Source organism: Mustela putorius, unplaced genomic scaffold (assembly GCF_011764305.1).
Source record: "Mustela putorius furo isolate JIRA1106 unplaced genomic scaffold, ASM1176430v1.1 tig00000228_pilon_pilon_pilon, whole genome shotgun sequence".
Classification (NCBI taxonomy): domain Eukaryota; kingdom Metazoa; phylum Chordata; class Mammalia; order Carnivora; family Mustelidae; genus Mustela; species Mustela putorius.
Window position 1 is genome coordinate 5,318,583 of NW_025421322.1, and position 24,948 is coordinate 5,343,530.

General features: G+C 45.2%; 1 protein-coding gene across 1 annotated transcript in view; it reads right to left on the bottom strand.

Moving 5' to 3' along the window:
• SNX31 (sorting nexin 31) overlaps positions 1-24,948 on the bottom strand; it is a 57,917-nt gene that overhangs the window by 16,964 nt on the left and 16,005 nt on the right. The window contains exons 5-10 of the mRNA XM_004768888.2: positions 19,422-19,532; positions 15,418-15,508; positions 14,380-14,467; positions 11,064-11,133; positions 4,949-5,041; positions 150-353 (exon numbers count right to left, since the gene is read on the bottom strand). Coding sequence (XP_004768945.1) covers positions 150-353; positions 4,949-5,041; positions 11,064-11,133; positions 14,380-14,467; positions 15,418-15,508; positions 19,422-19,532 — 657 coding nt within the window. The remainder of the gene's footprint in view (positions 1-149; positions 354-4,948; positions 5,042-11,063; positions 11,134-14,379; positions 14,468-15,417; positions 15,509-19,421; positions 19,533-24,948) is intronic.

Sequence of the window (24,948 nt, forward strand, 5' to 3'; positions counted from 1 at the left end):
GCTTCATGTGGCTTAGATGCTGGTCCACTCAATGTGGTGATGCAAATGGCAGAACCACGTCCCTACTGCCAACTTTGTCATCCAAAGACAAGAGGATTTTTAAACCAAAGTAGAGACTTTAAATCACTTTCAAGTGCCAAGATACTTACAAGGAAAGTGACCTGCCAGCGCTTCACTCTGTTCATCTGGAAAATGACTTCCTGGGTCTGGTTATCAGGCAGGGTTATGCAGCAGCTGATCTCGTCCTTGCCAACAGAGAGGACGGCCCCACAGCCTGGCTGTGGGTAGTCACAGGTACACGGATCCAGCCGCCAGTAACCGTAGTGCCGGACCTCTCGGGACAGCTCCAGAAACTGCTCCGGCGGTGAAGGTGAGCCAAAAGAAGCAAAAGACTGCTTGAAAAAGGTGACCACCTTCTGTCAGAAGCTACTGCCATCCTAGTACAATGCACAAAATGGAGCCACAGTGAAAGCGCCTTTTTCTTCTGGATGTTACGAATGAAGACAATGCCCCTTGTGCTCCCTGACAACAAGGCTGGGGAAGTCCATGGTATGTCCTGCCAAGGTCAAACCATTTCTGCCTCATTCACCGTTGTGTCTCTCCTCCTGCTACTGTGCTTGGTACATAGTGGGGACGAAAATATTTGGTGACTGAATGACAAACGGAGAAGAATGGGGGAATCAAATGAACGAGTAGAGAGGGTTCTACCTCAGCAAATTACAACAGCAAAATAAACGAAAAGAATACATTTAAAATGCTGTTTGGGGGCACCTGCGGGGCTCAGTCTGTTAAGCGCCAACTCTTGGTTTCAGCTCAGGTCATGATCTCAGGGTCCTGGAATCAAACCCCACATCAGGCTCTCTGATTAGTGCCGTGTGCCTCCTTCTGCTCCTCCCCACTGCTGGTGCACGCTCTCTCTCTCTCTCTCTCTCAAATAAATAAATAAATAAATAAATACATAAATAAAATGCTTTTAGGGAGCCTGGCTGACTCTGTCAGGAGAGCATGCAACTCTTGATCTCAGGGTCTGGGTTCAATCCCCACAGGGGATGTCAAGCCTCCTGTAAAAAAATCCCATTTTGGGGGCGCCTGGGTGGCTCAGTGGTTTAAAGCCTCTGCCTTCGGCTCAGATCATGATCCCAGGGTCCTCCGATCGAGCCCCATATCGGGCTCTCTGCTCAGCAGGGAGCCAGCTTCCCTTCCTTTCTCTCTCTGCCTGCCTCTCTGACTACTTGTAATCGCTATCAAATAAATAAATAAATAAATCTTTTTTTTAAAAAGCCATTAAAAAAAAACTAAGCTGAGGTCTATGTAGAAAGAAAGTAGTTAGTTTTTACAGTCAGCTTTATATGATGATGGTGTGAATTGTCAGAGGAACAGATTTTGCAAATGGCAATAAAATCAGAGAGTGAGCCTGCTTTCTAAGTAGAGTTATAGACAGCCCAAATAGTGTTAAGGGGACACCTTTATGTAACTCTTTTTTTTTTTTTTAACCTTTATGTAACTCTTAAGGGTTAGCTTTTCCCTCTGCCTTTTGTTTGTTTGTTTGTTTTTCAAAGAGAGAGAGAATGTGGGGAGGGGCAGAGATAAAGGGAGAGAAAGAATCTTAAGCAGGCTCCACACCCAGGACAGAGACAGATACGGGGCTCAATCTCTCAAACGAAATCAAGGGTCCGATGCTTAACCAACTGAGCCACCCAGTTGCCCCCTTCCCTCTGCTTCTGCCTTGGCTTAAGAACAGAGGACAGTTGGAGTTCACACCTGCGGTCTAGACATCCTGCCCTGACAATAGGTATCCGGGACTTTTCACTTTTGTAAGAAAGCATTATTAAAAAAAAAAAAAAAAGCATTATTATTATTAACCATTGCTTTTTTTTTTTTTTTAAAGATTTATTTTATTTATCTGACAGAGAGGGAGAGAGGGAACACAAGCAGGGGGAGTGGGAGAGAGAGAAGCAGGCTTTCCACTGAGCAGGGAGCCCGAGATGTGGGGCTCGATCCCAGAACTCTGGGATCATGACCTGAGCAAAGGCAGATTAATAACGGAGCCACCCAGGCGCCCTTTACCCACTGCTTTTTAATAAGCTGGTATCAGTTTGCGAACCTCTATCTTATTCTTCCAGCTTTCCACCATGGTCCTGCCTGATGCTGTGTGGGATGGGTGTGAAGAAAAGGGAGTTCTCACACGATCAGAGAAGACTGAATGTGATCAGAGAGAACCCTTAGTGACAACCTGGCACTTTCCAGATCCTTTCTTGAAGGAAGGCAAGTTCTTTCAAGGACTATATGAAGCACTCTCTGATGAAGTGAAATGTGAACAGATATGAGCAGTGAGGGACAGTTGACTGTCACTACAAGGCGGGAGAGGTGTTCAGGCTCCTCTCCCTTCCAGCCACACATCATCGTCATACCAGCTTACTGTGCTGTGGTCCTTGCCTTCAATTTAAGACACATGTCAAGTTGCCTGGCCCCCCCCTTTAGGTCAATGGAAAGGGCAGAAACGACAGGTCCTGAGTCACACCATGCGTGCAGGGGTGGGGTAGGGGCAGAGTAATGTTGCCACAGCATACCGAGCAATTTTAAGCTCTTGCTACAATAGTTTCTTATTTATTATATGGTATAGATCTTTATCTCATTGCATGGTAACACTTTAAAAAACCTTTTGTAATGTGCTCTCAAGGAGATGAAACTGTTTAAAAATTAAGCTCCATTTCTCTAGAAAGTTAGTGATGAATCAGTAACTCATTCAAAATACTTGTGGGCATTTGTCATTCAACAAGTGCGTGTAGTGATGTTACTGACCATATGCAAACTAAAAGAAATCTGCAAGGATTCGTTTTTTTTTTTTTTTTTTTTTTAAGAAAATTAGTTTTTTAAAGAAGCTTACACCCAAAAAAGATAGTTTAACATGCATAACGGCGAAGGACATGTTCATATATTTTCATTTAGACTGAGGATTGGCAAACTTTTCTGTAAACAGCCACATAGTAAATATTTTCAGTTTCTGGGCATATGGTCTCTACTGCAACTACCCACCTCAATCATCCTATCACAAGAAGCTGTCTTAGAGAGTATGTAAATGATGGCCACATGCCAATAAAACTTCATGGGGTGCCTGGGTGGCTCAGTGGGTTAAGCCTCTGCCTTTGGCTCAGGTCCTGATCTCAGGGTCCTGGGATCCAGCCCCGCATTGGGCTCTCTGCTCAGCGGAGAGCCTGTTTCTCCCTCTCTCTGACTGCTTCTCTGCCTACTTGTGATCTCTCTCTCTCTGTGTCAAATTAATTAATTAGTTAATTAATTAATTAAAAACAAAAAATTTAAAAAAATTTATTTACGAAAATAGTGGTCCACAGGCTGTAGTTCGCCTATGATATAGATCAACACATTCCTCCTTTAAGTTAATTTCACTCATTTTCTTCTTCTTCTTTTTTTTTTTTTTTAAATATTTTATTTATTTGAGAGAGAGAGAGAGAGAGTTTGAGTGTGAGTGGAGGAGGGGCAAAGGGAAAGCAGACCTCCCACTGGGTCAGGGAGCCTGATGTGGGGCTCTATCCCAGGACCCTGGCATCAGGATCTGAGCTGAAGGCAGACACTTAACCCACTGAGCCACCCAGGTGCCCCTAATTTCCCTCAATTTCTACTCCAGGTTTTCTTTCACATGGACATAAAGTAAAGCGATAGTTGTTAACGTGCTGTTATCTACTAGCAGAAGAACTTCATAAACACTTAAATAATGCCAGTTTTTATGTCAGTATCCTGAGATCCTTCAAGAGAATATCAGTTAATTTGAATCATGGTTCAGTTCTTTTTTTTTTTTTTTTTCCCATCTATTTCATGCATTCAAAGTACAGTTTTTTAAAGATAACTACTACAAATAGTATGGTAAAATAAAATTTGTTTTGTGTCAAAAATACAAATACAAATTTGGGGGGAGTATAGCACATGGTAAAAATAATATTCTTACTAAATTCATTAAATTAATAAGTTTAGGAAGCAGAAATGTACCTAGAATCTGTAATTGTATCCAAAGCAGCTGATGTAACCGATTATATCCAAATATTCTGTCCATCAAAATAAACACTATAATTGAAATTGAACTCCAAAATTTTCATAACAAGCTGAGGCAGAATACCAAGGAAGGAAAATATTGAATCATGGCAGTAGATACTTTTTCCTTTTCTTATCCTGCCATCAGTACAATTCTCAAAATATCTGAGCTTTTGAAGAATTACTTTCTATATCAATTTAGGTACAAATGAGTCCTCTAAATTTTGTTTGCATTTTGTTTAAAATCAGTGAGTGAACTAGCGAAGTTTAAAGGATAAAGAAGACAACATGATGAAACAGAGTCCATTTCTTCTGTTAACTTATGCCTTGTTCGTCAGGCTTCTATCATTGCTTGGGGACACAAGGGAGTACGAGTTGGTACAATCTTTATGGAAGCTTTAAAACCATTCTTCTAGAAATATATTCTAAGAAATAATAGAACACGTACTCCAAGACAGAGGATGCTGGCTGCAGTGTTCAGGGACCTTCAGGAACAGTTCCAGGTGTTGGGAACATACAGGATATAAATTAGACACAGTCCTGGGCCTCGTGGTGCTTGCTGCCAAAGTGATTTATAGCAGCAAATCTGGAAACCACCAGATTTCCAATAATAAGAAATTGGTTAGCTAAATGATAACTATAAAACAGAATACTCTGTGGTTATTTAAAAAAATGCTGTGGGTCTATATTAACTGGGCAAAGGGTTCATCACAATCTATTGTCTGTATTTTTCAGAATCTTTAAATAATATAATCAGAAAAAATAATGATGATATTCTCATTTCTTAATCTTAAACCATTTTTTGTGGTTGATGGGTTTATAAATTTAAAAACAGCTCAATTCTAATATGTTTCTTTAACTCCCCTCCAAGGGATTTCTCTTGATGCAATATCTGATTTACCTTGGTTTGGTTGTCTTCTTTCTGGAAAGCCTGTAATTTCTGCCTCTGTGCCTGTGTGAGTTTGGCCCATTCTTTTTCAATGTCCTGAACTGCCTTAAAACAACAGAAGTTGTAAGATTAGCAACCTTACTTACTTGCTTGCTCAAGATGAGCAGAAACGAATTAATCTGGCAAAAACACATTCATGTATGAAAGGCTACAGAAACAGACCCAAGTAGACATATACAAGGATTTAGCATGTTATAAAGGTTATGTATTAAATTAGTGGGTATAGGAAGAATTCGTTCAATAGTTTGGGGACAACTGGCCACACTTGGAAGAGAAAATAAAGTTAGTTCTTTTCTCATGCCACCCAATCAAACAAATCCAGATAAAGGTTTAGATATTTTTTTAAAAGTCAGGGAAAAAAAGCCTGATCTTGAGGTAAGGAATAATATTTTTAAAATATAAAGGAATATGTAATTACATGAAAATATAAAACTTTTATACATAAAAGCCATCAAGAACAAAACTAAGGGGGCGCCTGGGTGGCTCAGTGGGTTAAGCCGCTGCCTTTGGCTCAGGTCATGATCTCAGGGTCCTGGGATCGAGCCCCACATTGGGCTTTCTGCTCGGCAGGGAGCCTGCTTCCTCCTCTCTCTGCCTGCCTCTCTGCCTGCTTGTCATCTCTCTCTGTCAAATAAATAAATAAAATCTTAAAAAAAAAAGAACAAAACTAAGAAATAAATGCCAAACCAGAGAAAACGACTGCATTATATGTGGGGATAAGTTGATATTATTTATGTAAAGCAATAAGAAAAATGTCAACAAGGGATTTGTATCAGCAATCAACAAAAAGGAATTCCAAATTACAAATCCATATATTTTGCCTCTGGACTTGGCAGAGACTAAAAATATATATAATATTCAGGGGTAGCAAGGGTTGAGGGAAACAGGAAGTTCCATATAGAACTGATGGGATTGAAACTGGTATGATTAGCCTGTACTGCTTTTATTTACATGTTTTAAAAGAAGTTTTCCACTGGTCTTCAGTTAGCCTGTCAACCCCTCAGGGGAAAACCTTGAGTCCTTCACCTCAGTGTTTCTTGTCCAAGGTCTTACACACAGCAAACACTCAACAATTCTTCACTAATTGTCAGACACTTATTTACACCCTAGTCTAAGTATAGGTTTATGTGTTCCATTCCTCAGTGTTGCTGGTGATGCCTTATCTCCAAATGGAGAATGAAAAGCTGAATAAAGTTTTGATTTAGCTATTTAGATTGAGGAAAAGGAGATGGGTTTAGAGAGGAGAAAAAATAATAATATTTGTTGAGAACCTGCTTTAGATAGGTTTTCTTATTGACTTTATCCAAATTATTCTGTGGGATAGGAACACCCCCCCCATCTTACAGATGGGTAAATTGAGGTCCAGAGAGTTTATGGCTTTTGAGACCATGGCAACCTGGCAAGAGTTGGGTTAAAATCCCAATATGGCCACTGCACTGAGTTCTCCTGTCCTGAGTCCTCCTGTCCATAATCAACCCTCCTGATTATGGGCTCCTGTCCTTGGCCAAGCCACTGAATTCTGAGCATGTGGACAGCTACCCACCCCAAGACCTTCTCCTGGCCACCAACTATTCTCAAGACTAAGCACAGACACCCTGTCAGAATGGAATTGATGTGGGTGTGAAGAATGGAACACCTTTTCCTCTTCCCAATTTTACTTGGTGGTAGAGTCCCATAAGGGGCTGTTATCACAGGGCAGAGGTATCAGAAAGAAAGCATGACTAAAGAAAGAAGTTAAACAGCAATCACAACAGTAAGGACTCACTGAAGATAGGTCATTCAGCATTAGGGGACCTGGGACTCTCAGACACAGAGATTTAAATGCCATACCTCAGCAGGACCAGACTGCTCTTGTTTCACTACCTTTGAAAAGATTTAACCCTGATTATGGGCTCCAGAGTCATCAAATACATGACATACAGGACCTCTCCTAACAATGAGAGAGTCAAATTTAGACAAATGGCTCTGCTCAGTTCTCTGGCCCCCCAAAGACTGGCTGCTGAAGACTTCTATAGAAACTGATTTTTTATTTTTAAGATTTTATTTATTTATTTGACAGAGAGAAACATCACAAATAAGCAGAGAGGCAGGCAGAGAAAGTAAGGGAAGCAGGCTCCCTGCTGAGCAGAGAGCCCCATGTGGGGCTGGATCCCAGTACCTTGAGACCATGACCTGAGTCAAAGGCAGGGGCTTAACCCACTGAGCCACAGGCACCCTGTAGATACTGATTTTTAAAATCCAGTGAAATCTCCTAAGCCATGGGTTTCATGTGCTTCCATCACACATATCCCAAATCCCCCGCAGTGAGAAATGGAGAGAAAGGCATCAGCCACTCGGGTCCAGCTAGGGGAGGCATGGCACAGCAAGGCCAGGACTATGTGGGTAGGCCTGGGTCTGCATGAAGGGCACCAGGTTCTGGGGCTCCAGGAAAGGTAATGGTCAACCCACGCTCCCTTCCCTGAACCACAGGCCCTGATACAGGGTTAAGCCTGCCTGGAGGAAGGGACCCCTTGTTCTAATTTGCACAAAATTATCATTCTGGCCAGTGGTGCTGAAAAGCAGACCCGGAATTGACCAAGCCTCAATATTTTTGAGAAAATCCAGAAATGAAACAATATTTTTGAGAAAATCCAGAAATGTTATATATACAATCTTCCATTTTGTTCCTTTTCCTCAAATTTTCAAAAAGAAAAAAAAAAAATGTGGGAATCCACTTGGCTCCCAGGATGTCACGAGGCACAGCTGCTTTGGAAAAATCAAAAGCAATTATGATGGCACCATTATTTACCAGAAGAACTCCTAAGAACATTCTGCATCAATTTTTTTAAAAGGATGATTGCTTCTCACACATTCACACCTCCTAAGCTCCCAGGACAGTCTCTGCCCTGGGCCTTTCAGAGTCTAGTTAGGCAAATATGTATGTGGGCAGTATTTTCAAGGCTGGGTGAGAAGGACCATAATGGGTACAAACGAAATACCACAGGAGCAGAGAGGAAGGGAGACATTTTCTTTCGAGGGGAACTGAGAAGAGTTTCCCCAAAAGAGGCTACAATGATGGCTGTGACTCCCAGGGGCCAACTTCTTGGTACCTCTGTGTGGATTCAGCAAACAATGAGAATATTGATGGTAATGGCACAGACGGTTATAACCATCGGCAACCATCTTTTGAAGACTTTGCCAGGCAAAGATCTACAATTTGGATAATAGTCTATTCAAGCTGAGAGAGAACTTAGAAACTGTTCCTTCAATCTCATCACTTAACAGGGGGACGTTGTTAAGCGATGAGATTGGATCAGGATCAGAAGAATGAAGGTGGCGGGCCCTCGATCATACCGGAGAAACAGCCCACAGCACAGCAAGGGAGAGAATGCATCTTCGAGACTGAATTCAGTGTGCTTTCCATGAAGCCATTTTCCCCCAAAACTATAAGCAGAGGAAATATAGAGCATTTCTCTCTGGTTTATAACTCCTTGATGAAGACAGATAAAATTCCTCTAATGACGTTGGCAGCCTCTGCTTTTCCCCACAATGTATCCTGGAAACCAGGCCAGAAAGACTGTTTCCCACCAGAACAACAGTGGAACTGGGTGATGCTTTCTCCACCAAGGATGTGGTATCAAATAGACCAGACACAACTCATAATGCACAATAATAGCAAGGTTACAACAGCAGTGAGCCTCAGACGACATTTAAAATGGTAAATTATGTTCCAACGCACACCATGTGGGTTTAATTACATGGATCAAAGGATGATCAGAAATGAGCTCAAAACTATTCTAGCCATTAAACTACAGTAGTGAACATTAAATATTCAATAAGTGATATTTTGATTCGCCTCCTTAGAATTTAGAAGAGCTTTGTGAAGATGATTTATTAGATTGCCTTGGTCTCTTGCAAAGTGACCTGAGAGAGGCCCCTGGGTGGCTCAGTCCGTTAAGCGTCTCACTCTTGTTTTCGGCTCAGGTCATGATCCCAGGGTCCTGGATCGAGCCCTGCATCAGGATCCCTGCTCAATGGAGAGCCTGCTTCTCTCTCTCTTTCCTGCTCGCTATCTCTGTCTTTCTCTCCCAAATAAATAAATAAAATCTTTAAAAAAAAAAAAAGGTCACATAAGAAGGTCACCCCTTATCAACACTCTGGCCTCTGGGCTCTGTGTGTCTGCTCAGTCCTACACCCAGGTGCTCCAACCTGTGATGGAAAAGCCAAGGTCAATGCATGAGGCGGGTGGTCTAGTGGGGGAAACAGAGATGTCAGTGATGCTTTACTTTGTCAGATTGTAGGCACCACGGATTCTGGTACCACGTTTTTGTGAGACACTAAGTAAAACCACTGCCGGTTAAATGGTGGCGTGCCTTGTGACTTTGGGGCCCGGTGCATGGACCCACCATGCTGACCTTTCCCAGCTTCTTTCTTCTGAGGCATTTGGTGATTCTCCTGCCTTGCTTCCCTGCTTGGCCTGTGCTAGGCAGTCCTTTGGCATACAGCTCAGTAAAACTCCCAGAAGTTTCCTCTCTCTGAGCACATAAAGCACCTAGTGGTTGCTTTACAAGATAATATGGAAATGTGGTCACTTCTTCAAAGATGAGCTTCTGCTTTATAAATATAAAAGGGAAATCTGTCACTCTGTCTTTGCCTTTTTGTAAACTGTTTATTTATTTATCCATTGGTTCATTAATTCATTGATTCATTTAGAATGAGAGTGAACAGGGGGCGGGGAGGCAGAGAGAGAGAATCTCCAGCAGACTCCCTGTTGAGTGTGGGGCCTGACGAGTCCATCTCATGAGATGAAACCACGGGTTGGATGCTTAACTGACTGAGCCACCAGGCACTCTGTCTTTGCCTTTCTGTGCAAGTGGTAATTCTCATTCCGTGGAGAAACATCGTGTCTGTAGTGACAGGGGGCTGGTGAGGCAGGGGAACAAAGGTAGGGCTGGGGACGTAACTGGAGACCTATCACAGGGGCAGCACCCACTGACCATCCCTCTGCTTAGCAGAACCTTTACCACCCGACTTGGGAAAGGAAAGGAGGCCAAACTCCAAATGTACTTTCTGGGGCAGGGGATGGGGGTGGGACACTTAGGGCATTGGGGTAGGCAGCACCAACAACATAATTTGAAAGGGCCTAATGCAAAATGAAAGCGTGGGTTCTGTTGTTCCAAAATTAAGGATTTCAAGATGGCAACAGCAGAATCTTAAACAAGTTTGGCGCCCTTCTGAGCACGGGGCCCAGTGCTGCTTCACAGGCTACACATCTCTGAAGTGGGCCATGTGGGTAGGTACAATGCTTGTCGCCTCAGGGAAAAAGAAGAGGATGTTAAAATGAGATTTGGGGACTACATGTAGCTTTAGATTATCAGGGACATCATTTCTAGGCTCAGGTAAATTGGCCCAGATGATGGAGTTTTGGCTGGAAAACTCGGAGAGATTGTTAAAATGGAGGTAGAACTTTTCTTCTTTCTAAATTCTGCTTCTTAAAAAATTTTTTTAACTGTGGTAAAAATATATATGCATCCTTAAAATGTATCCTTTTAAAACCATTTTTACAAAGGTTTATTTGTTTATTTTAGAGAGAGAGGGAGAAAGTGTGTGTGTGCGCATGTGCATGCATAGGGGAGGGGCAGAGGGAGAAGCAGGCTCTCTGCTGAGCAGGAAGCCCTGTGTGGAAAGCCTGACGTGGGGCTCAATGTGGGGCTCAATCCTGAGACTCCAGGAGCATGACCTGAGCCGAAGGCAGAGCTGAACTGACTGAGCCACCCGGGGGCTCTACTTCTTAACCATTTTTAAGTGTACAATTCAGGGGCACTAAAAACATTCATAAGGTCGTGAAACCATCAACACTCTCTTACACCTACTTTTTTAGCAGTCCCAGCAAAAATGCTGTCCCTGTTAAACAATAACTCCCTGCCCCCTCGCCCCTAATAACTTCCATTGTACTTCCTGTCTCTGTGAATTTGTCTCTCCTAGCTTTGGAGGTAGAATTCTTAACTATTACCCATTTTTTCCTAATGTTTTCAATCCCAAATGGTGAAGACCATCTGGTGTTTTGCGAGTCCTCGGTCCTGCTCACCTGCATGTAGATCAGCTGGAGCGCTGCCGGGCAGTCCATCAGCACGGAGTCCAGGGACGGGTCCATGTACCTGTGTGGTTCAAGAGCATTAAGGTCATTCAGATGCCATGGCCGGTGGGCACACCTGGGAGCCAGTGCTCTCTGCAGTGGTGGCCCCCTACACTTGAAACTGAGCCCCCCTTTACTAACACCCCTCTCCTCGCCTAGCTTTTAGTTTGTCCCTCCAGCTCTCTGTCCTCAACTTTCTTTACACTCTGCGCTCTTGCCTGGTGGACCCTGAGAGGAAAGATGCCAAACGCTAAAGCTGATGGAAAATGGCCCACAACCTGTTCGCACTCAGTCCCCGACTGTGCAAGCCCTCTCCCCACCCCACAGTAGAGTGTCTTCATCAGCCCTGTACCCACATCTGTATCACTGCCCCACGCCCAGGCCACCCAAGCTGCTTCCTTTGTCAGGCCGCCAGCCTCAGCCCTGCCCCTCTGGGTCAGGCGCTATATTCTAACCTGAGTGCTCTTTCCTGAGTAACCTTTGGACTCTCGGTCTCAGGAGTTAGATCATTCATGCTGCTCCTCTCCAAGGTGCCCGTCATGCGACACCTAGCTTTCATTTCCAGCTCCATCTATGACCTACCTCCCTCCTTCACACTCTACATTCCAACCATGCGTTCTTTCCTCTGCCTGGAAGACCACTAGCCTCCCCAGCCTCCAGCCCTGACTCGCCTGCCTCTTCCGGCATCCTCTGGTCCCCACTCCCCAAGGCTTCCACTCCATCCTTTAGCACCCTAAATTCCTCCTACCACTGCTTCCCTCATGTGGACCCCGACACCAGGGAGGTCAGGGCTTCGTCCTATTTGGAGTTGCCCCTCTGGACCTTTGCAGAGTAACTTGCAAATGGCAGGGCTCCATGTCTGTCTAACGGATCCAGACTCACCAGGATAAACTGAAATCCTAGCTCCTGTATAAGCACAGGAGCTGCTAAGAATGGATAGAGATGGTCTGGAAAGGACCCACAGCAGCTGGTCTAAACCAATCTGAAGGCAGACGTCAGCAGAATCACTGCACTTAGAAATGAATGGTTAACAAACCAATGGGATTGGCACAGACTAGGAAAGGACGAAAATGTGACTTGAAGATCACCTTCCTCCTGGGGGGTGGGGAGAGGCACTGGAAGCACTCCGTTATATTCTATTTAGCTGACTTGCCACGCAGCACACGTACCCTCTTCTCTGTGACAGAGAAGAACTATTGCATCAGAACTAGAGAGCCCCCAGACCCATTCCACACTGGGGCTCTGAGAGACCAGAGCAGGCTCCCTCTGGTCTGCAAGGAACCGTATCATAATCAGAGAGATGCCAGCAGAGAATTCACAGAGAGTGAAAAATCCCCCAGAGGCTGGCAAGGCTTCATTTGTGATGCTTCACCTGCCAGGAATCCCACAGTTTATGGCAGCCAAGCCAGCCTCCCTGCTCCTACTCAGTTAGACTTTTCCTAGAAAGAGGACAAAGCTCCTTCAGGATCATACTCCAGGCTCTCCCCCTCAGACGACGTGACCCTCAGCTTTAACAATTGGAGTGAGACCTCTCTTCTTCCCAGTTCCCATAGGCAAAGGCAATCTGCCTGGATCCGAGAGGCTGACACATGAATGACATCTTCTCTTGCACTGATGATCTAGAATATACCTGTTTAATGAAGACATAGGCAAAGCCCAATTTCCAATGAAGGCTTCAAGATGAGGGACAGAATCCTCATGTCATTGATGTCAAGGTCTCTGGAGAGCCCATGAGCGAAGCAGTCTAAGCCCCAGGGATTTCTGTTGTTACTGTTATTACTATTATCATTATTATCCTCAATATAACAGCAACAAATAAAACCAAAATTTATTGAGCATGTGAAATGATTTTATTTAACCCTCATACTAAGCGTATGGGGTAGACTCTTATTATTATTCCCATTTTACAGATAAAGAAACTGAGGCTTAGTGAGCTTGAATAACCTGGCTAAAATTATTCAACTCAAACCCAAGAGAGTTGGGATTTAGATTCACATACTCTGACCCCGGGAACAGTCATTCTCAGCCTAGCTTTTCATACTATACAGCTTCCAGAAACACTTAGCTGGAACTGCTCAAGGTTTTTCCTTTTCCCCTTCTCAGGGTTCCATGCCACAGATTTTGACAGTTTCTCAGAATACTTTGAATAGCAGTATATGAACTTTTAGCCTTGCCCAGAACATCCTTCCAAAATTCAAAACCATAGACTGGAGCTCTAAGGGAGGCATCACGAGGTCAAGATCGCTACTATTCCTAGATTACAAAATGCCTTTCTTTAAAACTTCTGTGATCAGATGACAAAATAGCTGGGCTGGGAGACAGTGAGCCAAAGAAGACATCCAGTACAGCCATGGTAATAAACATTGCAGTCTACACTTTATGGGATATACGGGGGGGGGGGGGTTGCTTCTTATTTATTTATTTATTTATTTTTAAAGATTTATTTATTTGAAAGAGAGAGAGCGCGCATGAACGGGAATAGGCGGAGGAGCAGAGGGAAAGAATCCCAAGCAGACTCCCCACCGAGCATGGAGCCCAACACAGGGCTCAGCCTCACAGCCCTGACACCCATGACTTAAGCTGAAATCAAGAGTCAGATGTTCAGCCTACTCAGGACCCAGGCATCCTGGAGTACTTCTTGTTATTTTCTGTTTGTTCGCTCTCCTTAGGGCTTCCTGTTTCTGGGGGAAAGGGTAGTATTTTTTCAAAGATGTTCAATCAATCTAGGGATATGGCTGGCCCTGGCTTATATGCATTTATTGTTGGAATCCTCTAGGAACATGAGCGGAATAATACTTTAGAGTTCAAATTCATGGCAAGTTGGCTGAGTCCATCCTTTGCCCTCAGGGAATACCACGGTTCAACAGATGAATCGTACCTGCTTAGAATCATCAACCAATTCCTTCAATTAATCCAGCTGATAATCCATTCCAAAGCAAGCCCACAATCCGCAGTCCCTCGGCATTCTTGCTTCCATCCCCACCCCAACAGCACTGGCTTTTCAAGCCTTGCGTTCATGGCCACCATCTCCAGGACAAGAACCCTCAAGTACTTAGGGGAGACCAGTGAAAGCCATCCTCTTACTGTTTAGGACAAATATTCTGGTTCACTCTCCGCTCACTCTTCTTTATTGTTCTCCTCTCAACTGTCCCCATGTTCCTGGTCCCTCTCTAGCTGTTAGGTTGGGAGCTGACAGGGTGAGACCAACAAATTCTCAACAGGAATCCAAAACATCCTCAAAATACCTCCGGTCACCATAAATGCTTACCACTTCCTCAGTCCGACCCTGCAGTTTTCTGCTTCAGCGCTTCGAAGACTCACATAAGGGAGCTCGAAGTCCACCAACTTTTTCATGACTAGAGAAAGGGGAAAGAGAGTCCTACTGGTTGAAACAGCACATATAGTTTACATACCGAGGCTTTTGAAATGAGAAAATCAAGCATTACATTGGAAAGAATATAACCACAACAATAATATTCCTTTGCATTTGTACACAATTTTTAAGTTTCTGAAATTCCCTTAAAAAAATAAGTAGCATTTGATCCTCATAAAATATCAACACCTTTAGTAGGGGGTATTTTACCCTGGGATACTGAAGAAGAACCTGAGGTTCATAGAGGTCTGGTACCTTCGCCAGCCCAAGGCAGATCTCAGTGGCCAAGTCGCAACCCAAACCCCTTAATTCCAACTCAAAACCACCTCTCTGTAGCTTCTTGGGAACATATGGAACATATGGAAACTGCCTTCAGTTATAAGTAAATAACTTGTCCTATCTTAGACATACACTGTAAAGAAACACGAAAGCCATGTGAATCATACCATCATCTTTCACTAACTCATTACATGAGTTTTAAGAATCTGACAACTTATCGATAGCATCCATGTTTTACAGCCAACATTCCCGAACAAGGAGAAGTGATGGTGTGATGGGATGTCCTGACACCTGGAGTCTAGCTATCCATTTTGAGGTTATAGGACGGCTGGTGGTCAGCAGCCAGGGTGCGAGGGTCATGGTGAGATGGGCCCTGGGCCTGGGACCAGGGCAGGCACGTGATGCAGTGCAGTTGCTGGAAGGACCTGACATCTTGCTACTGTCTGTGCACCCCACGCCACCTCTGCTCAGCCCCAGCTTACCCTGAACACAGACACAACTTTCCATCCCCCACTTTTGCTCTAGGGGTTGGGACAGTAGTAGGGCCCATGCACGGCCCTCACTGGGCTGTATCTCCTGCATCCTGTGAGCTGGGCACCCACCCACACCAACCCTCCCCGGCTCCTGGCTGCCCTGCACTCCTTCTCTCCTTACCAGACTGTTTGCCCTCTTTGCAAAACCGAATGAGAAAGAGGCTGAAGTAGCCCAAGAGCTCCTGACTCAGTCCAATTCTGTGTGACACCACCTGTAACCAAAGACAAGAAAAGTTAGGAACGTCCGCCATGCTTACGGTGATGGGCAGAATTTCAAAGCTGCCTATAAATGTCGATAAAAAGGGGCTTTGATGGGCTACTGACATTAAAAGGAATCTTTTCTGAATCTGAAAGTGATCATACTCGTTTTAGAAAATTAAGAAATTAAACAAATTAGAGTGAAGAAAATAAAAATCAGCTCCAGCACAATGGACATGAGCCAACCTCTGCCAAGGCTGGTTGTCCCATCTCGGACACAGATGTGTCTCCCAGAGACTTTGGTCTTTACAGTCCACTGGAGGGCAGCAGCCATTCTCCATGTCTGTCTGTCCTTCTGCGGTCAGCCGCTGGGGCCCCCACACCAGCTGACCTTCCTACGGGCTGGTTTATCTGACACAGGGAAAAGGGACATGCTCTGCCACTTGGCCGTCCAAGCTATGGGCCGTCTTTGACTCCCTGGGCCTGCTTCTGTCTGATATCTCCAGTGATGGTCAAGTCTAATTTGTCTGGCGTTCGCTCAGTGAACCTCAGATCCCAGGCACAGGCTGCTTTCATTTCATGTTCCTCCCTGGCTTTTCTGTCAAACGGCTTTCCTTCTAACGGTTTCATTTTTGCCAGTGGCTCATGAGGCTGGAAGCTCCCTGTGTCTTACACTGACTCACATTCCCTCAGCGGGAATGCCCATGTTACCAAAGACTCTCCCCTTCTTCACTCACCCAGACCCTCCCTACTGAAGACTGGGCCCCTGAGTGATTTCTTTGCTTGCACCCCCTAAAAGCACTAGACCACCTCTGGCACCCTCAAGTGTTCACCTTTACTGCCATATGTGTGAGCTGATGCTTTAAGCATGGCTCCAAGGGGATAGCTGTACAAATATGAGGCTCAAAGGGGTCCTTTTCCTATCAGGGATCTGAAAGTTACCTCAGGAGACGGTCTTATTAGGTGGGTGAAGTGAGGGGGTGTTTTCGGCAGAGCTTTGAAAATAAAGGGAAGCCTGGGAACTTTTCACACGTTCACTCAAGGCTTGTCCTCATTCACCTTCTATTTACCTCACCCATGCCCATGCCCAGGGGAGGGGAAAAACCCCAAATCAAACCCAGCACTCCTGGGTGCACAGGGGTGAGTGTGTGCTGGGTTGTAACAGGCTGCAAAGACATCTTTTCCTAGAGTGTGACCCACGTCCGTTTAGATTAGACTCCTCTCTCCTCTGACTCACTCTGTGAAAACAGCAAGCTCTCGTGTCAGGACAGATAAAGGAGTGGGGGGGGGGGGAGAGAATGGAGAAGCCTTTTGTAATTTATAAAGACATAAACCCACATACCTTCTTTTGAGAGGAGTAAACGTCGACAAAAAGAGACCCAGTATTTTCTTCTTAGCAAATGTTAAGGACACTTCAAAACACAACCACCACCAGTAAAACCAAATAGCGCAAATGTGTTAAAAACCAAAAGGAGATTTTAGCTTGTTGCTGGTTCTTTAAGGAGCCCAGCAGGATGGTGGTGAGGTGCAGAGTGGGGCCCATATGCTTGAGGAGATATAAACAATGGTTTTCAGTTACAAAACTGAACTTACATTTCTATGCAAGCTGGAGAGATTCCCAGCTGCTGGAGAATTCACCTGTCTGCCTGGCCGAGGGCTCATTTTACTTTTAATAGAAACTCCGTGGCTTGGAGGGTGGAACCTCCAGGTGAACTTCCCTGATGTTAATGTTGTCAGTGTCAGGGGTGTGAATTTCTCACGAGTCAGTGAGATTGGAAGAGGGAAAGTATATTTTTCTGAGACAACAAATGCACCTCCTTAAATCTATCCTATTAGTTACAAGAGGAACTGGGCAAAATAGATGGCATTGCGGAACCCTAGGCTTACTACCCTACTCAATAGCGACTCAACACTCCCTCCAATAATTGTTATTATCAATAATAATACGCATACTGAGAAATAACCATAACCACCACTGTTGATGGAACATGGGCTATTTCTATAATACTTGGACATGGTCTTGAAAGGGTAAGCCACTTACCCAGACCCACACGGTTATGACGTGGCAGTGCCATCATTTGAATCCAGCTCTTGCCCTGACCCCAGGGAAGTAGAGACCCCAAACTCCCACCAGCAGCCAACTTCAGCGGCACATATGTCTCAACAGCCCAGTGAGCCAGGATGTGACAAACATGTCAATAATGAAGCTGTCAGGCACGGCAGGGGCTCTCCTGTTTTCCATGCCCGACCCCCGCCCTGTTCCAGAATTATCTCACATCCCTCATTGGCACCCCTGCGTTACAGGCCTGGCCCTGGAGGCATCTGGGTCTGTGGCCTCTGCCCTATTACTGTCCTTCTCTTTCACTGATGTGTCAGTCTCCCGCTCTGCAGGTCCTCTGGGGGACAATTTAGGGAAGAGTGTTTTTGTATTTGAGAGGATTTTTTGTTTTACTTTTTTTTTTTTTTTAAATAAATCCCCTCAGGCATGAAGTGTCCAGGGCCTCTGATGTTTTTTAGAAAGGTCATTCTGGAGGTCAGTATAGAAGACTGGAGAGACTGCAAGCCAGGACTACTTTTGGGGGCTGCTAGAGAAATCTAGTTGAGAAATAAAGGCTCAAAATGAGGGTATGAGGATGGAGAGGAGAAAATGGAGATGGGAATTGTTAGGAGAGAGACTTGGGACACTTGGAGGTCAGTAGGATTTGGGGGGGGGCGGGGGTTGGTTAAGGAAGGGCACCCTGGGGTAACTTCTTCATGGAGGGCCTCAGCGATGAGGTGGCTGCTATTTCAACAGGACAACGGTACAGGAGCCAAGAAAAGGTAGTGTGCAGTGACTATCGTAGGAAGGAAGGTCCAAAACGATCACTTTTTGGGCAGAGCCAAGACCCTAGAGAAAGGATATTTCCTAGTCTGGGGACAAAACTGCTCTTTGGAGACCACGAAGGCATGGGCCAGCTTCAAATCCCAGGCTAGAAAGAAAAGCCATGATGCCGGGAGAGGCCGTCCACCCACGCCACGGTCTCAGGTAAAAGTGGGCCTGAGAGCTGGGAACCCAACAGGGAGGAATTGTTTCCTGCCCAGAAGGTATCAGGTACCAACTCCCTAGCGCAAGAATATTCTGTCCTTGGAAGACCCTAGAAACTTCCTGACCTCCACCTTGTTATAACTTTATATTTCCCTCATATACTTCTCTGGAAGATTAGAACTAAAACCCTCCAAAGGAAAAGGGCCTAGGAACAGTGTGTGGATGTGAGAAGCCAGTGTCTTCTTGGCACCCAGGGGAGGGAGGAGAAGCCCCGGGGACAGAGCTGGTAACGGCTGCCATCGAAAGATGGGGAGGGTAGTCTCTGGGTCTTGTCCTCTCTGTGAAGAGTCAGACTCTTCACAGAACCAACTAGAATTCAGGTCTGGACCCACTGGACCCAGAGTTAGACCTGCTAGGCTGTTGGTTTCAGGGGTTTTCCCTGTTGGGGGAGGAAGGACAACTCAAAGCCTTTTCAGCATTCCTCTGTCACTCTCTAACAGGACCTGTCACCACCTACCTGGGTACTGCCTGTTTCAGCCTCATCTGGATTCCACTCCCTTTCCTGCTCCCAACTATGAGGCATCCCATAATAAAGCACTTGGCACATTTCCAGGGTACAACCTTGGCTGAGTCCCAGGTGACTGACAGCAGCCTTGGGGAGGGTCTAAAAGATGTCTGGGAAGTTGATGTCCACAAGGAGAGTAAAACCAAAGACGCTCTTGAGGACTGGCTGTAGCTCAGATTCCTTGGTCCGTCTCCCAGAAAATCCCAGCATCTCAACAGATATGTCATCCAGAATAAAAAAGATAGGCAGGAAGCTTCTGGAAGGTAACTTTATCCTAGTCCCTGCCTTTAAACAGAATGATTCCTAAATTTGGTTCTGGAGTTTCGACAAAGTTTACCTCCAGGACTCTTTCAGCAGTGTCTGATGTTAAAATTTCGACTGGAATATTCCTTCCATCTGGCAGAAATATATCCAGAGAGGCTGTCTTGGTAGTGATGCTAAATGTGTCCTGCAAGCAAAAGAAAAGTACAGTGAATGGGGCACACAGAGCAGGAACAGTCAGTGACTTCCTCTACCTGGGCCCTCAGGGCATACGCCATCCAGAGACACACAGAGCTGACTACATGGATTTGGTGGATGGAGTCCTGAGGGGCAGGGTGGGGTGAGGCAGCGTGAGGAGAGGCTGAGACAAAGCAATGACATGTAGCTTGAAAAATTTCCAAATAAACAATAAAGCATCCATTTTAAGGGGAAAAAGAAAAGCTATCCATGTGACCCCGAGGCATCTCAGATTTTAATTCTCACTTTGACTATTTCCCGGCCTCCCTAAAAGTGCATCATCTGCAATAATTTATGCTTTTGCTATAGCAAAAGTCTGAAGTGTGCAAACCATGAGGCCTGAATGAGGAAACATGTCACTATCTGGGGAGCGAGTGTCCAGTCCTGCTTTGCTCATACTTACCCATTCTGCAAGGGGCTGCATGTGCACTAGAGGCGACCGCAAACCTGGGGGCCTGTGAAGTTCTTGGGTGAAATGCTCTAAAATGTCAAGGACATGCTAGAGACCCCGAGAAGACCTCAGAGTTCAGGAAAGTGTGAAGCTGTAACTGGTGCTCAGTTACCACAGGGAGGGGGTCCCCAGGAGGAGGCATGGGCAGTGCTGCCTACTGAGCCTCCAGGGCAGCTATGTCTGGGGGAAAGCTGTTTTTAGCCCCTGCCAAGTGGGATGCTCTCAGTCCACAGGGCTGCCTCATCTCTGGGAGGCTGATTCAGGTCACAGCCTTTCTGATCCCAGGATCTACGAGAAGATTAAACCCTAATACACCAACGCATCCACTGTAGGCAATGAGTTTGCTTCTCTCCTCGGCATCTAGAATAACAGTGGTTATGTATCATCCTGGGGAGAACTGAGAGAAACCACTGTCTGTGTTCTAAGCTTACTATAAAAGCTAGAATATCACTAATACAGGGGCGCCTAGACAATGTGCACCCAGCCCAGGTTACTGCCTTTCTGGTATCAGGCTGGGGAGAGAAGAACCAAATGACCAGTCCGAAGAGAGTTCAGAGATCAGGTGAGCTGACCAACTGGGACCTTTCCCTTCAACAGGCAACGCCTCCCCTTTCCTCACCCCGACCACATTCACAGATATGACAGATCAGGTTTTATAGGGAACTGGGGGACTCCAACAACTCAACTGTATTATCCAGGTACCTCAAAAGGCCGATACATTAATGACAGGCTTACTTTTCCTAATTTTATTATCAAAGGGCAAGCTTTGACTTTAAATTTTAACTACCCTCTCATGTACTTAAAATTACTAAGTTTCTATGGGCTCCCTCAAAATAACTGTTGCAAATAGTCTCTTTCTAGGTACATCTTTGCCTAGATGTTGGCTCCTCAAGTGTTGGGGCCTATAATCACAGAGATCTCTTACGTCAGGGGAAAAACACTCAAAATGAATGAAAAGAATGCCATTGCTTTTTGGTAAGATTCTGAAAGAACTCCTAGCATTAACTATATTATCTTATAAATTGGCAACTCCCAACTCAAACCAAATTGCAGACTGGTAAGATAGCTACATTACATGAACAGCTAAAATGATATAAAGGCATACCTTTATTAAATTCTTCTGCAAAAGCAAGAAAGCAGGTTGGATTGGCAGAGTGGGTCAGATTATAAAGAGCCCTGAAATCAGACACTTGAGAATTTTATTAAAAACACAAAAGAAAGCAGAAGGCTGGAAACAGAGTTATGGAAAGACCTGCCTGGTTGTGTGGTGAAAATGAGTGGGAAGAGAGAGGGCGGGGTGGGGTGGGGGGAACTCAGAGGTCAGCTGCAGTCATCCCCTTGGAGGTTCCAAGGAACTGGGCTGGACCATGTGAGAAAATGGGTTCCAAGCCCAACTCCTGCACTCACCACATGGGACCTTGTGCCAACCTGGAGAGGTTACTTGCCCTCTGTATTCCTCATTCCTTCAGCTCTAAAATAAGGATGGTAATAGTGCCCACCTCACAGGGCTGTGGTCAAGATTCAAGGAAGCAAGGTGTGGAACTGGGAACAGTACTCACAGCAAATGCCCAGCTATGTTATATGGTAGCATTATTGCTAGTGGAAGGAAAGAGGAGGAAATCATGTCCCTTTCATTAGAATGAGCGCCAACAGGTAAGAAATAAAGGATTCAAGAAAAGAGTCAGGAAGATATTTTTAACATTCCTATCCAGTCAAGTTCTGAGTTGTGCGTATTTTACATCTTACACTCTTAGCTCTTGAATCCATCCACTTTTCCTCTCCACCACCAGCACCTTAGCCCCAACTGACATCTCTTCCCCCAGACTCCTGCAATGGCCTCCTGGCTTCCAGTCTTTTAATTAATTTATTTTTAAAATTTATGCGAGAGAGAAAGAGAGAGTGAGCACATGAGTGAGCGAACGGGGGTGGGGGCTGCAGAGAGAGAAGGAGAAGCAGGGTCCCCCCTCCAAACCAACTCCAAAGCTCTTTGAACCCCATGGTTTGGGGACTCTTATGGAGGTCTTATCACACAGGCATGTGATAAACACTCTCAAGGGGAAGTAAAGAAATAGTCACTTCTCAGATCCCCCAAGCAAAGCCAGAATGAACTAGACTTCCCAGGTCAGTAGGTGGCTCCTAACTTTCCAAGCGCACCAAAGCTATTCCAAACACCTTCTCAGTCTTCTTTTTCTCAAACATGTTGTTCACATCAGACCATAGAATACTACAATTTAAGAATCAAGAACATTAAAAAGTCTTTGGTCTAAAGACTTTGATTTCACCTTTTCAAAAATCCCTTTATCTCCAAGGCGATCACAGGGGAAAAACATAGAGCGTGCACCGTAAATGAAGGGAGTCTAGAGACACAAAACAAAAGGGATGTGTGGTTAGGGGCAGGGCTGGGTGGGCTACCATCACTCTAGAAATTTCTCATAACATCCATGGAGCAGGGCCTCTGGGTCTAGGCTCGTTGGGTTCAGATCCCAGCTCTTTCATGTATGAGATATGTGCCCTTGGACAAGTTACTTCACCTGAAAAAGAGATCCTAATGGCACCTCCTTCAACAAGTTATGCGGGATAAAGGAGAGAATGCACATAAAGCACCAGGCCTCGCCCAGGTTAAATCACCCCACAGCAGGAAACCCCTCTTGTTTTTGCAACTTGCATATGATCATCCTTGATAAAGGGTTTCCTCCGGAGGGCTGGTGGGAAACTTGCACGCATTCAGGTTTCTCATGTCCTGTGTTTTTGCCCAGAGAGAAGATACTCTTGTACTGCTCAGCCCAAAGAGCCCGGCCTGGGAGCCTGTGATTACCTGGCAATAATCTCTTGTTGAGTGCAGGCCAAGCACTTATCAGAAGAGGTGCAAATATGCAGGTCTGTAGAATACTGACCTGGGCAAAACGGCCAATCCCTGTTCCTCAGTCTCATTTCACAGTCTGGCAAATCCACGTATCACCACTGCTCATTCCAGTTCTCCCGGCTCCCATGCGCCTTGCACTAAGCAATCTATCTGCAAGCTCGGTGGGCTGACCTCTTCTGCATTTACTGCATTTATTTACCGCCAGTACATCCCTCTGGCCCTGCAAGGTGGTCGTGGAAGGGATTCCTGGAAGTTGGAGTAGACTCACCCCCATTGCTAAGTGGCTACTGCTTCCCTTTTACTAATATCAGTCCTGAGGCTTCCAGAAGGCCAGACACTATGTGTTTTGTCCCTAACCGAAAGAAAAAAGCTAGAGTATAATCTGATACCCCTGCCCACACCAGAAATCTCCAATACCAGCTTTGTTGTCACTTCCTTTAGAAAGTCCCCCAGACACACACTCATCCTAAGGCAGTGTCTCCTGGACCTTTTCTCACGGGTCACAGCAGGTGCTCCTGCATCCACAGTGCGTGGTCCCGGCTCAGCAGCGTGTGCTCCTGCATCACGGTGCGCACTCCTGTATCACTGTGCATGGTCCCGTCTCAGTGCATGCTTCTGCGAAACGGTGCGCAGTCCGATCTCAGTGCGTGCTCATGCATCATGGTGCACGGTCCTGTCTCACAGTGTGCGCTGCTGTATCATGGTGCGTGGTCCCGTCTCAATGTGTGCTTCTGCATCATGGTGCATGGCCCCTCTCTGCATCATGCGTCACCGTGCATGGTCCCCCTCATCTCTGTATCAGCTCCAACATGCGGGCTCCTATCTCACAGTATTCATTACTTGGGATCATGCTATTTGACCCAGAGCAGTGCTGGCTCTCAGAGCGCATTCACTACTCACTAGGTATTTGCTCCATGTGTGAATGATAAAGGACAGCATAAAACCGACTGAGCCACCCTGGCACCCAAAAAGAGGATTTAAAATGCTAGATCATGATGTGTGGAACTGTGGTTATGGCTTCACTGCTAGATACACTGCTCGGCGCTCTGGGCAGAATGTTAGAGAAAGTGCTCAGAAACAAGAGGTAAGATCCAGAAGTACAATGGACAGATTCAAATGACTCAATCCCAGCTCCTCTGGGTACATTGCCCCCCCAACACTGAGTTGTCAGCTGACTCATCAGCACACCTTGCACTCTTAAACCTGAGCCGGTCCTAAAACTACTTAGTCAATGAGAGGGTTTATTTTATTTTATTTTTTTGAGTGACTGCCAGAGGAGAGAAATAGCGGCCAGAGCCCTCGGCAGAGAAACTCTCTATCCCAGGACCTTGGGATCATGACCCAAGCTGAAGGCAGATGCCCAACCGACTGAGCCACCCTGGCACCCAAAAAGAGGATTTACCAACTTAGGGTAGAATGTTAGAGAAAACTAGGTATCCAGAAGTCAGATTCAAATGACTCAATCCCAGCTGCCACACTAAGGACCCTTGCCTGAGTGATAATAGCCAGAGCCCTCTTAATACTCCTCTTAATAATAATAGTTACCAACACTTAGGGGTAAAAACTATATTCTCCAACCATGCCACTAAGGAGATGCCAGTGATAGATATCTTAATAAAAATAGAGCTTCTCTGAACTAAGACCTCAAAGAAGAGATGAAGGCCTCAAAAAAGAGGTACAATAACAAAAAGGTTGAAAAGCTGTCCACGTTGATGGAAGACATAGAGGAGAAAAATGAAGCCACTACAAAAGTGGAAACCTTGTGGAAAGCAAGGTAAGGTAAAACACTAACAGAACTAAAACCAGGCAAAAATCTTTCAGAGTATCAGAAGAAAAGACACTCAAAGCTCCAAGACACTGATACCCCATGAATGGCTTTTGAAAAAGTGCTAAATGGAAAAGCCACAATGTACATAAAAAAGATAATAAAACTGAGGCCACTGTACCTCTGGGGACTGGCGTAGGATTTGCAAGATGAGAATTAAAAAAAAAAAAGTTTCAGTAAGTGTGTGGAATATGTGCTTATTTGTAAAACAGAAAGGATATGCATAG